Genomic DNA, 12,412 nt, shown 5'->3' on the forward strand with positions numbered 1-12,412 from the left:
GGTGAACCACAAAAACACACCTTAGGTAGCCTCCATGCGCTTCATTCTTACTCACTCTAACACGGTTGTTGACGATTGCTGCTGAATAGTGCATTAGGGTAAGACTGTTAATTATGTATGAATTAAGATGGCATGGTTAACAACTTAGGGGTATAATCAGTAGTCATAAGATTCAATATTGTGGTATCTTGATGCCTCTTTGATCTAATTCCAAAATGGTACTCCCTCTGTTTCAATATAAGTGTCCACTTAGACTCTTTACAATGGGGGTGTTGAATTTCATTTTCAACAGTTGGACCCATGCAATGAAGCTGTTGAATGAGCCGTTGAACACTCAGCTGCTGGTTGAATGTTTTCAACTAGTTGAATGAATAGTAAGTGGGGGTCACTTAATACACATGGCAAAATCTCATTGTTTGTTGTGATTTTCAGATTTTTATTTTATCCTAATTATTTGGGGTCAATTATTTCGTAGTATATTAATTTTTTTATTTTTTTTCAACAAAATTCATCATTTTTTTGTCTATATATAAATAGAGACTTGATTCATTTGATTTGGACACAGAAAAAAAAATTCCTCTACTTTTTCTATTTAGCCTCCAATAAACTCTTGTTTGTAGCTCTAAACATCTTTCTAGTGAAATGGATCCTAACAATAACCCTATATCTCGTCTTTTTTTACTTGAAGGAAAATATTAATTAAGAATATAAAATTAAAAGAATTATAAAACTAGAAAAAAAAAATTAACTCTTAATTATTTTAATTTAATTTCAATCGATAATTGTTATATTAATACTTCCTCTGTTCCTATTTATCTGTTCACGAAGAGAAGGTTCACACAAATTAAGGAAAATAATTAGTTATGTTGATTTTCATAAAAGTATTTTTGTTTTCCTATATCATCCTTTAAAATGTGTTTTATATTTCTTCATTTATTGTTTCTGTAACGGTATTTCTTGGAAAAACATCAATTAATACTCTCTTGAAACTCTAAGTGAACAGATACTCCCTCCATTCCTTATTAACTGTCCACTTTGAAGTATTTTTTTTATTCCTATATAACTGTCCACTTAGAGTTTCAAGAGAGCATTAATTGATGTTTTTCCAAGAAATGCCCTTACATAAGCAATAAATGAAGAAAGATAAAATACATTTTAAAGGGTGATATAGGAAAACAAATAATACTTTTATGAAAATCAACACAATTAATGTTTTTCTTACTTCGTGTGAACCTTCTCTTTCTAGACAGATAAATAGGAACGAAGGAAGTATATAGGAACATATTTTTTTCTTCAAAGTGGACAATTAATAAGGAACGAAGAGAGTATTAAACAAAACCATTGTAGTGAGCAAAAGTTGAATGTGTGTTGAATTATTAGATAGAAGAGAGAAGATGATGTGGAGTGTAAAAAGTGAAAAATGAGGGTGTTGAATTTTAAAACCATTGTACATAATCTTAGAGTAAAAATATTTGTTTCATAATAATTGTCCACTTAGAATTTCAATGTTACATTAATTGATTTTTTCCATATAATACCCTTATGAGAAAAATAAATGAGGAGAGATAGAAATACACCTTACAAGGCAAACTAGGAAAACAAATAAAATATTTTTAAAAATTAATAACAATATTAACTGCACATCTTAATATATGTGCATCCTAAATAAACATTTATTCTGAAATGAAACGGGGGAGTCTTTTCTTTGCTTTTTTATATTCTTCATGCTAACAATCAATCAACTCTTTAATTACCTAGATAATGAACACATCCCTTATAGCATCTTCAATGCAAGGTTCTTAGTTCTTATTTTGGAGTTAAGAACTAAGAACTTTACCATTGCAGGTGCTGATATGGATTCCTTAGTTCTTAAAAATAAGAACTCAGTTCTTACATAAGGAGTTTTGCTTTTTGAGTTCTTAGCTTAAAATATTAATTATTTCTCTCTCATCCAAATTACTTTATTACTTTATGAGTTATGTTTTATTACCTTATGAAAATAAAAAGTATAAATAATGTGGTCGATGTAACGCCCCGATTTCTCGGACGTCACGAAAAACCAAAAATCATGATTTTCACAAAGAATTTTCGCCGTCCATTTATTAATCTTCATTAAATGACAAAGATCCAATTATTACGAAAGTTCTCAGCGTTAAATATAAATCAAATAAACAAACGTGCGAGTAAGGAAAACGAACGATTGATATAAATCCAATAACTGAAATAATGTACGGTGGCCACACCCATGTGTGTAAACAAAACCACCCTAGTAATCTGACAAAATTGTTTACATTTGAAAATCAACTACAAGTACTTCAAAGTAAAATAAAAGCTCCAAAAATAAAACAGCGCTCTCAACCCAAACAAGGCCACTCATTGCAGTCTGCATCTTCTCTGGCCCACATGTTGGAAGGCTCCGGCGTCTCCTCTCCTGGCTTCGGAAGCTCAACTTTCATGTCCAGGTTCCACTGCCTCAATGCCTCCAAGCTCCACCCAAACCCTAATGGTACGGGATCCATGAGTCCCTGATTCAGCTCTTGCTCGGGTGGTGCAATGGGGCTCACCGGCTCCTCCTCCGGCACCAAAAGTCCCTCTGTCGGATTCCGGTGCTCGGAAGTCACTGAAGACTCGCTCCCCTCGCCTGACTCGTAGCCTGGCCCCTCACTAGGGTCCGACTCCGAACCGCTGAGAAAATCCATCCCTAAGGGGAGTCCAAAACGGAAGGGTGCGTGAGGAAACCGAATCTTCCCTCTGATAGGCTGAGTCTCAACAATCTGCCCAGCTTGGTCTCTTTTGAAGATGGTCGCGCCGCCGACGTACACGTTCTTCTCCTGGCGGTAGTCGACACCCCAGGCCGTGTCCTCATCAAAACTATGGAGATAAATCTCCCAGTCCTGATCCACTAGCTCCTTCCGGATCACCATCTGTTGGCGTTAAGCGCCCAAACAACAAATAGCAAATAGAGAGGGTCAACTTCTGACTCTCAAATATCTCTAGTCTCTAGCATGTTATAGACAATATACTATCATCATTAATCAACAGAACATAACTAAAAGGTTAATCACATAGCCTAAGTTTCAGTTAGTCTATGCGTCCTCACTTTTCACACAACCACCTTTCACCTTGGATCCAACACCATTCGTCCAGCAGACGAACAACACCATGAGCAAAGCTCACAACATCATGGCGTTCCTTGGAACGACCACAGCACACCATGGGTCAGACACCCACAAGTCATAACATCACGGTTCAAACCGCATTCACCCTCGCGTGCAAGTTATCCGTTTTGTCTCTAACGGAACCACTGTTCTCATGGTTCATAGTCCTAACCAGACCTATGTTCCACTAATCATAATTTACTTGCATGCGAGTAAACATCATAAAATCCTAGTCTCATGTTACTACTTCAAGTAAATAGACAGGCATCTTATCTCATGTTATTGAAATTAAATAACATCATGCATAATTTCACTTAGCAAATAAGGCATACTTGAACTAGCATACATCAACTAACTAGTTCTATAGCATACTAAGAATTTATCATATTAACTTAGTAATAAATCATACATCATATCATCACTTAGCATAATATTGAATACTAATACTAAGCATGTTATCAACCACACTCGCATACAACTTCACATGCAGGAAAGCAGTAAGACTTCTCTAGACGGAAGTGCCCTCACCTTGGCTACGCTTTCCACGCGAGATCGAGTACGTTCGATCTAACCTTTCCGTGCGCGAACCTGCACGGACCAACAAACTAGGGTTAGAATTTGAAGGAAAAAGGAGCATCATTTCCCCCCTTCACATATTCGAACCCCATCCCCTAAAGCCAAACAATATTTCATCTTCTTCTTGTAAACAAGAAGAAAAAAATACTTGAGTTCACTACTTCCCGAAGGAAGCAGAGCTTAGTTACTATAGGAATTATTTCCTATAGAGGTCAAGAAGAACTCTGGAGAGGGAGAGATAGAGACTCACAAAAATTTGGAGGGCTCTGAGTTGTGATTTCCCATCACCTGAGACTCCTATTTATAGTGGAGGATGTGGAGGTAAAAATACGATAAAACCCTTAATTTTAGCCCAAGCCCAAGGGCAAAAATATAATTTTACTTCATTTTTATTCAAATTAATTACTTTTCCACTAAGCAAGTAACAAACTCCCCTAAATTCCCTCTAACAACCTTGGCTGTCCCCCCCCCCCTTCTAGTTTGTTAGGATATTTGTTTTTTTTTTTTTTTATTATTAAAACACTAAACACATGGAAATAATTTTCAAATTTGAAAAACCAAACCATTATCCTAACAAAGTTTCGGCCACTCCCTAGAAGAAAATATATCTTCAATTCTTTTTTTTTTCTTTTCTTATTTCCAAAATAACATTAAATCCAATTAAAAAAATTTATTTAAATAAAAACTCCAAAACACTTTATATTTACTTAACAAATAAATAAGTAAATCTCCTCCTCCAATATAATAGATATAAGTCTCGAAAATTCCCTTTTATGCATATTCTATGCACTACTCGAATTTCATGCATGTGCATGCATGCATATCGACTACTCGCGCCTTACGTAATAATTAATTACGTAATAAATTACTATACAGCCGATATAGTAACAATTTATCAGTAATTTCTCCTTACCGAATAAAACATCGTACTTTATATTATTCTTCAATAATACAAAACATAAATAAATCACCGGGTCTTACAATACTCCCCCCCTTAAAATAGTTTCGACCTCGAAACTTAAGGGTCTACAAACAACTCGGGATGTGATTCCCGCATTTTATCCTCTAATTCCCAAGTCGCATCGCCCGTAGCTTGATTCCATACAACCTTCACTAAGGATACTTCCTTGTTCCTCAAGCGTTTGGTGCTTTTGTCGACGATCTTGATGGGCGGCATCTCCATCGTTAGATCATCCTTCAGCTGAATATCATCAGGTTCAATCACATGAGAATTATCAGCCATATACCTCCGAAGTTGCGACACATGCAGCACATCATGTATGTTGGATAGGAACGGCGGTAAGGCAATCCTATACGCCACGGGTCCAACACGCTCCGTAATCTGGTACGGTCCGATATACTTTGGAGTAAGCTTCTTTGACTTGATCGCCCTTCCGACACCTGTCATCGGGGTAACCCGCAAGAAGACATGATCTCCAGCTTGAAACTCCAACTCCTTCCTGCGATTGTCAGCATAACTTTTCTGACGACTCTGCGAAACCCTCATCTTCTCTTGGATTCGCTTCACCTCTTCTGTGGTTTTCTGAACTAATTCAGGTCCAACAATCAAGTTCTCCCCATCTTGATGCCAGCACAAGGGTGTACGGCACCTCCGACCATACAACGCTTCATAAGGGGCCATCCCTATGCTTGCATGAAAGCTGTTGTTGTAAGTGAACTCGATCAATGGCAACATCTCATCCCAGCTGCCTTTGTGATCCAGCACACAAGATCTTAGCAAATCCTCCAAGGATTGGATGGTCCTCTCGGTTTGCCCATCCGTCTGTGGATGATAAGCGGAACTCAATTTCAACCTGGTTCCCAAAGCCCGCTGCAAAGCTTCCCAGAAACGCGAGGTAAACCTCGGGTCTCTGTCCGACACAATGCTAGATGGCACACCGTGCAAGCGTACAATCGCAGCAATGTATATCTCCGCCAACCTCTCTACCTTGTAGTTCAGATTGATTGGCACGAAGTGAGCAGTCTTCGTCAATCGATCAACTACAACCCAAATTGCATCGAACTTCCTTCGTGTAAGCGGCAACGCCGTCACGAAGTCCATGGAAATGCTATCCCATTTCCACTCCGGGACATCCAATGACTGCAGCTTTCCTGCTGGTTTCTGATGTTCCACCTTCGCCTTCTGACACGTCAAACATGTCGACACATACTCAGCTACTTGTTTCTTCATCCCAGGCCACCAGAAATGAAGTTTCAAGTCCTGATACATCTTATTCATCCCCGGATGAATACTCAATCTGCTTTTGTGACCTTCATCCAAGATCAGCTTCCTCATTACTGCATCATTGGGTACACAAACTCGTCCCTTACAACGCAGAATATTGTCGTTCCCAATAGCGAACTCAGACGCTTTTCCTTGTACCACAAGCTTGCGCCATTCAATCAACCCTTCATCGGTCTCTTGTTTCGACTTTATCTCATCCAAGAGTCCACTAGACACCGTCACCATTCCAAAGCTCAGCTTCCCCGGTGCGAGTTCAACATTCAAACTCAGATCACGGAAAGCCTCCAACAATTCTAACTCCTTGACCATCAACGAGGATACATGTATAGCCTTTCGACTCAGAGCATCAGCTACAACATTGGTCTTCCCCGGATGATACTGTAATGAGAACTCATAGTCTTGCAGAAACTCCATCCACCGTCTCTGCCTCATGTTCAGATCCTTCTGATCAAACAAGTACTTCAAACTCTTGTGATTCACTATAGATCGTGAACGTACTGCCATACAAGTAATGTCTCCAGATCTTGAGAGCATACACTATAGCAGCCAACTCCAAATCATGCGTAGGGTAATTCTTCTCATGGACTTTCAACTGTCGCGAAGCATAAGCAATCACCCTCTTCTCTTGCATCATCACACAACCCAAACCATTATGCGACGCATCACAGTACACGTCGTATGGTTCTCCCTCCTTTGGAAAAGCTAGTACAGGTGCGGTGGTCAACCGCTTCTTCATTTCTTGGAAGCTAGCCTCACACTTCTCCGTCCACGCAAACGGTTGATCCTTCTTTGTCAAATGAGTCAACGGTGCAGTCAACTTGGCGTAATCCTTCACGAAACGCCGATAGTAGCCAGCAAGCCCAACAAAACTTCTGATATCACTTGCTGTCTTCGGTTGTTCCCATGCCAAAATTGATTCAATTTTGCTGGGGTCCACTGCCACACCTTTGCTAGATATGACATGACCAAGGAACTTCACTTCCTCCATCCAGAACTCACACTTTCCTCCATTAGCATAGAGTTCCTTCTTCCGCAACACCTCTAGCACTTGACGTAAATGCTCCTCATGTTCCTCCTTACTCTTCGAGTAAATTAGAATATCGTCTATGAACACCACCACGAACTTGTCCAAGAATGGCCTGAACACACGGTTCATGTAGTCCATAAAAACTGCGGGTGCATTAGTAACTCCAAATGGCATCACGAGATATTCATAATGTCCATATCGAGTTCTGAATGCCGTCTTCTGAATGTCAGCCTCCTTCACCCGAATCTGGTGATACCCTGATTTCAGATCAATCTTCGAGAAAACAACTGCTCCCCGAAGTTGGTCCATCAAGTCGTCTATCCGAGGCATCGGATAACGATTCTTCACTGTCACCTTGTTTAGTTGTCGGTAATCTACACACAACCTGGACCTCCCGTCCTTCTTCTTTACCAACAACACTGGCGCTCCCTAAGGAGACACACTCGGTCGAATAAATCCCTTTGAAGAGAGATCATCCAACTGTTTTGCCAATTCCATCAATTCCGCTGGTGCCATCCGATACGGCGCCATCGATATCGGTCCCGTGCCGGGCATGATGTCAATGGAGAACTCCGTCTCCCTTACTGGTGGCAATCCGGGCACATCCTCCGGAAAAACATCCACATAGTCTTGCACTATCGAGATGTTCCGTACATCACTATCGTTTCTTGCTTCCGCCACGATAGAGTTCACGAACGCCGGTGAACCCTTCTTCAAATGGTACGAATTCAAATAATCCGTAACGCCTGAATCCGGAAATACCACGGCCTTGTTAGCACAATCCAAAAGAACATGATATTGCGCCAACCAGTCCATCCCCAGAATCACATCGAGCTCTTTAAGCCCTAAACATATAAGGTTTGCAAGGAACTTCCGATCCTCGTAAACCAACGGACATTTCAAGCATGCCGTGCGAGTAACTAAGCGATCGGCAGCAGGGGTTGTCACCACCATATCGAAAAGTAACTCTGAGGTTAGCAACCCTATTTTCTTCGCACACTCATCAGATATAAACGAGTGCGTAGCACCCGAATCAAACAAAACCATCAAGGAGATACCAGCAATAGTACACGTACCCTGAATAAGATCTTCAACACCCTCAGTCAGAGAGATCATCTAACAGTAAAAACTTTCAACCAAAGCATCATGGCATTGATACTCCACTCCAAATAAGATCACACTTCAAACATCTTAGCAAACAAGTCTACCCAATCTCACCGCGAAGTTTTGAAAACACATTTATCAAAAACAAAAACACAACGAGTTCGGAAACTCGTAAGCCCAAAACCCTTAGTGCTCTGGTTTCTCAACCGGAGCTCTGATACCACAATGTAACGCCCCGATTTCTCGGACGTCACGAAAAACCAAAAATCATGATTTTCACAAAGAATTTTCACCGTCCATTTATTAATCTTCATTAAATGACAAAGATCCAATTATTACGAAAGTTCTCAGCGTTAAATATAAATCAAATAAACAAACGTGCGAGTAAGGAAAACGAACGATTGATATAAATCCAATAACTGAAATAATGTACGGTGGCCACACCCATGTGTGTAAACAAAACCACCCTAGTAATCTGACAAAATTGTTTACATTTGAAAATCAACTACAAGTACTTCAAAGTAAAATAAAAGCTCCAAAAATAAAACAGCGCTCTCAACCCAAACAAGGCCACTCATTGCAGTCTGCATCTTCTCTGGCCCACATGTTGGAAGGCTCCGGCGTCTCCTCTCCTGGCTTCGGAAGCTCAACTTTCATGTCCAGGTTCCACTGCCTCAATGCCTCCAAGCTCCACCCAAACCCTAATGGTACGGGATCCATGAGTCCCTGATTCAGCTCTTGCTCGGGTGGTGCAATGGGGCTCACCGGCTCCTCCTCCGGCACCAAAAGTCCCTCTGTCGGATTCCGGTACTCGGAAGTCACTAAAGACTCGCTCCCCTCGCCTGACTCGTAGCCTGGCCCCTCACTAGGGTCCGACTCCGAACCGCTGAGAAAATCCATCCCTAAGGGGAGTCCAAAACGGAAGGGTGCGTGAGGAAACCGAATCTTCCCTCTGATAGGCTGAGTCTCAACAATCTGCCCAGCTTGGTCTCTTTTGAAGATGGTCGCGCCGCCGACGTACACGTTCTTCTCCTGGCGGTAGTCGACACCCCAGGCCGTGTCCTCATCAAAACTATGGAGATAAATCTCCCAGTCCTGATCCACTAGCTCCTTCCGGATCACCATCTGTTGGCGTTAAGCGCCCAAACAACAAATAGCAAATAGAGAGGGTCAACTTCTGACTCTCAAATATCTCTAGTCTCTAGCATGTTATAGACAATATACTATCATCATTAATCAACAGAACATAACTAAAAGGTTAATCACATAGCCTAAGTTTCAGTTAGTCTATGCGTCCTCACTTTTCACACAACCACCTTTCACCTTGGATCCAACACCATTCGTCCAGCAGACGAACAACACCATGAGCAAATCTCACAACATCATGGCGTTCCTTGGAACGACCACAGCACACCATGGGTCAGACACCCACAAGTCATAACATCACGGTTCAAACCGCATTCACCCTCGCGTGCAAGTTATCCGTTTTGTCTCTAACGGAACCACTGTTCTCATGGTTCATAGTCCTAACCAGACCTATGTTCCACTAATCATAATTTACTTGCATGCGAGTAAACATCATAAAATCCTAGTCTCATGTTACTACTTCAAGTAAATAGACAGGCATTTTATCTCATGTTATTGAAATTAAATAACATCATGCATAATTTCACTTAGCAAATAAGGCATACTTGAACTAGCATACATCAACTAACTAGTTCTATAGCATACTAAGAATTTATCATATTAACTTAGTAATAAATCATACATCATATCATCACTTAGCATAATATTGAATACTAATACTAAGCATGTTATCAACCACACTCGCATACAACTTCACATGCAGGAAAGCAGTAAGACTTCTCTAGACGGAAGTGCCCTCACCTTGGCTACGCTTTCCACGCGAGATCGAGTACGTTCGATCTAACCTTTCCGTGCGCGAACCTGCACGGACCAACAAACTAGGGTTAGAATTTGAAGGAAAAAGGAGCATCATTTCCCCCCTTCAAATATTCGAACCCCATCCCCTAAAACCAAACAATATTTCATCTTCTTCTTGTAAACAAGAAGAAAAAAATACTTGAGTTCACTACTTCCCGAAGGAAGCAGAGCTTAGTTACTATAGGAATTATTTCCTATAGAGGTCAAGAAGAACTCTGGAGAGGGAGAGATAGAGACTCACAAAAATTTGGAGGGCTCTGAGTTGTGATTTCCCATCACCTGAGACTCCTATTTATAGTGGAGGATGTGGAGGTAAAAATACGATAAAACCCTTAATTTTAGCCCAAGCCCAAGGGCAAAAATATAATTTTAATTAATTTTTATTCAAATTAATTACTTTTCCACTAAGCAAGTAACAAACTCCCCTAAATTCCCTCTAACAACCTTGGCCGTCCCCCCCCCTTCTAGTTTGTTAGGATATTTGTTTTTTTTTTTTTTTTTATTATTAAAACACTAAACACATGGAAATAATTTTCAAATTTGAAAAACCAAACCATTATCCTAACAAAGTTTCGGCCACTCCCTAGAAGAAAATATATCTTCAATTCTTTTTTTTTTCTTTTCTTATTTCCAAAATAACATTAAATCCAATTAAAAAAATTTATTTAAATAAAAACTCCAAAACACTTTATATTTACTTAACAAATAAATAAGTAAATCTCCTCCTCCAATATAATAGATATAAGTCTCGAAAATTCCCTTTTATGCATATTCTATGCACTACTCGAATTTCATGCATGTGCATGCATGCATATCGACTACTCGCGCCTTACGTAATAATTAATTACGTAATAAATTACTATACAGCCGATATAGTAACAATTTATCAGTAATTTCTCCTTACCGAATAAAACATCGTACTTTATATTATTCTTCAATAATACAAAACATAAATAAATCACCGGGTCTTACAGTCGACCAAATGAATGGTGGTAAGAACTAAGAACTAAAAATCCATGGTTGGAGCAAAATTGCTTGAGAGTTGCTTAAACACATGTGGCAATACGGGCCCACATGAATAATGATAAGAACTAAGAAATAAGAACTAGCATTGGAGATGCTCTGAGGTGCTCTTAGAGCATCTCCAATGCAAGGTTCTTAGTTCTTATTTTTTTAGTTAAGAACTAAGAACTAAGAACTTTACCATTGGAGGTGCTGACATGGAGCTCTTAGTTCTTAAAAATAAGAACTCAATTCTTATATAAGAAGTTTTACTTTTTTGAGTTCTTAGCTTAAAATATTAATTATTTCTCTCTCATCCTAATTACTTTATTACATTATGAGTTTTGTTTTATTACTTTATGAAAATAAAAAGTATAAATAATGTGGTTGGTGAGACCAAATGAATAGTGGTAAGAATTAAGAACTCATGGTTGAAGCAAAATTGTTTGAGAGTTGCTTAAGCACATGTGGCAATACGGGCCCACACGAATAGTGCTAAGAACTAAGAAATAAGAACTAGCATTGGAGATACTCTTAGATTAGGATTTCATGTCTTTGTCCCTTAGGATTTCATGCCGGTCCGACCTGTTCAACCGGGAACCGGGCATACGGCCGGTTCGGTCAGCATATAAAACCGGACACTTATCAAACCGGTGAACGAACCAGGGAAACCAGTAAGAACCGGCCGATTCACGGTTTTTGAATAAATGGAAAAAATTGGGGAAAATTGCATGTAGCAAGGTTTGAACCCAGGACGTGAAGCAATAAAAAAGATAACCATACCAACTGTACCAGCATTGAAGTTATGTAATTGAAGCTAAAGTTATATATATATATATATATATATATATATATATATATATATATATATATTTTGGATGAAATGTTGAACTTAAAGTTTTTTAACAATACTATATTTAACTTATGACTTGTGACTTATGAGTAATGATTACTTGGATACACAAAAATTATTATATACACATTTTGGATATATTAGTTTATATTTATTTAAATATAGAGATAAATTAAGTAATAAATTTTTTTACATCAAAAAGCATTGAAATTCATTTTCCAATGATTGATTTCTGAACCTTACCTTCCTCAAACTATATGTCCTCAATTTTTATCACTTGAGCTTTCCTTTAGAGACTAAATAATAATTTATGTTATATTGTAGTATTATATTCTTTATTTTTATATTTAATAAAAAATAATTTTATTATATATTATTAATAAGCTATTCATTATTCACAAATATAAAATATATTATCTATATTAATATATGTAATATATCATATAAATTATCACGGTCGGACCCCGGTTCAATCTCAGTTCGACCTTTGAACCTTGAACCTG

At 38.8% G+C, this 12,412-nt stretch overlaps 1 protein-coding gene across 1 annotated transcript; it reads right to left on the reverse strand.

Annotated features, from left to right (window-relative positions):
• Window positions 1-2,039: 2,039 nt before the first annotated feature.
• On the reverse strand, window positions 2,040-3,762 carry LOC130748717 (uncharacterized). The gene is made up of 2 exons (XM_057601962.1): window positions 3,687-3,762; window positions 2,040-2,924 (listed from the first exon to the last, which is right to left on the reverse strand). The coding sequence occupies exon 2, from the start codon at window positions 2,922-2,924 to the stop codon at window positions 2,355-2,357; it is 570 nt and encodes a 189-aa protein (XP_057457945.1). The 5' UTR covers window positions 3,687-3,762; the 3' UTR covers window positions 2,040-2,354.
• Between the last annotated feature and the right edge of the window lie 8,650 nt (window positions 3,763-12,412).

The sequence above is a fragment of the Lotus japonicus genome, chromosome 3, assembly GCF_012489685.1.
Source record: "Lotus japonicus ecotype B-129 chromosome 3, LjGifu_v1.2".
Lineage (NCBI taxonomy): Eukaryota > Viridiplantae > Streptophyta > Magnoliopsida > Fabales > Fabaceae > Lotus > Lotus japonicus.

What these genes read in the sequence shown, in the direction of transcription:
- LOC130748717 (XM_057601962.1), bottom strand. Translation starts at nt 2,924, where the DNA reads ATGGTGATCCGGAAGGAGCTAGTGGATCAGGACTGGGAGATTTATCTC.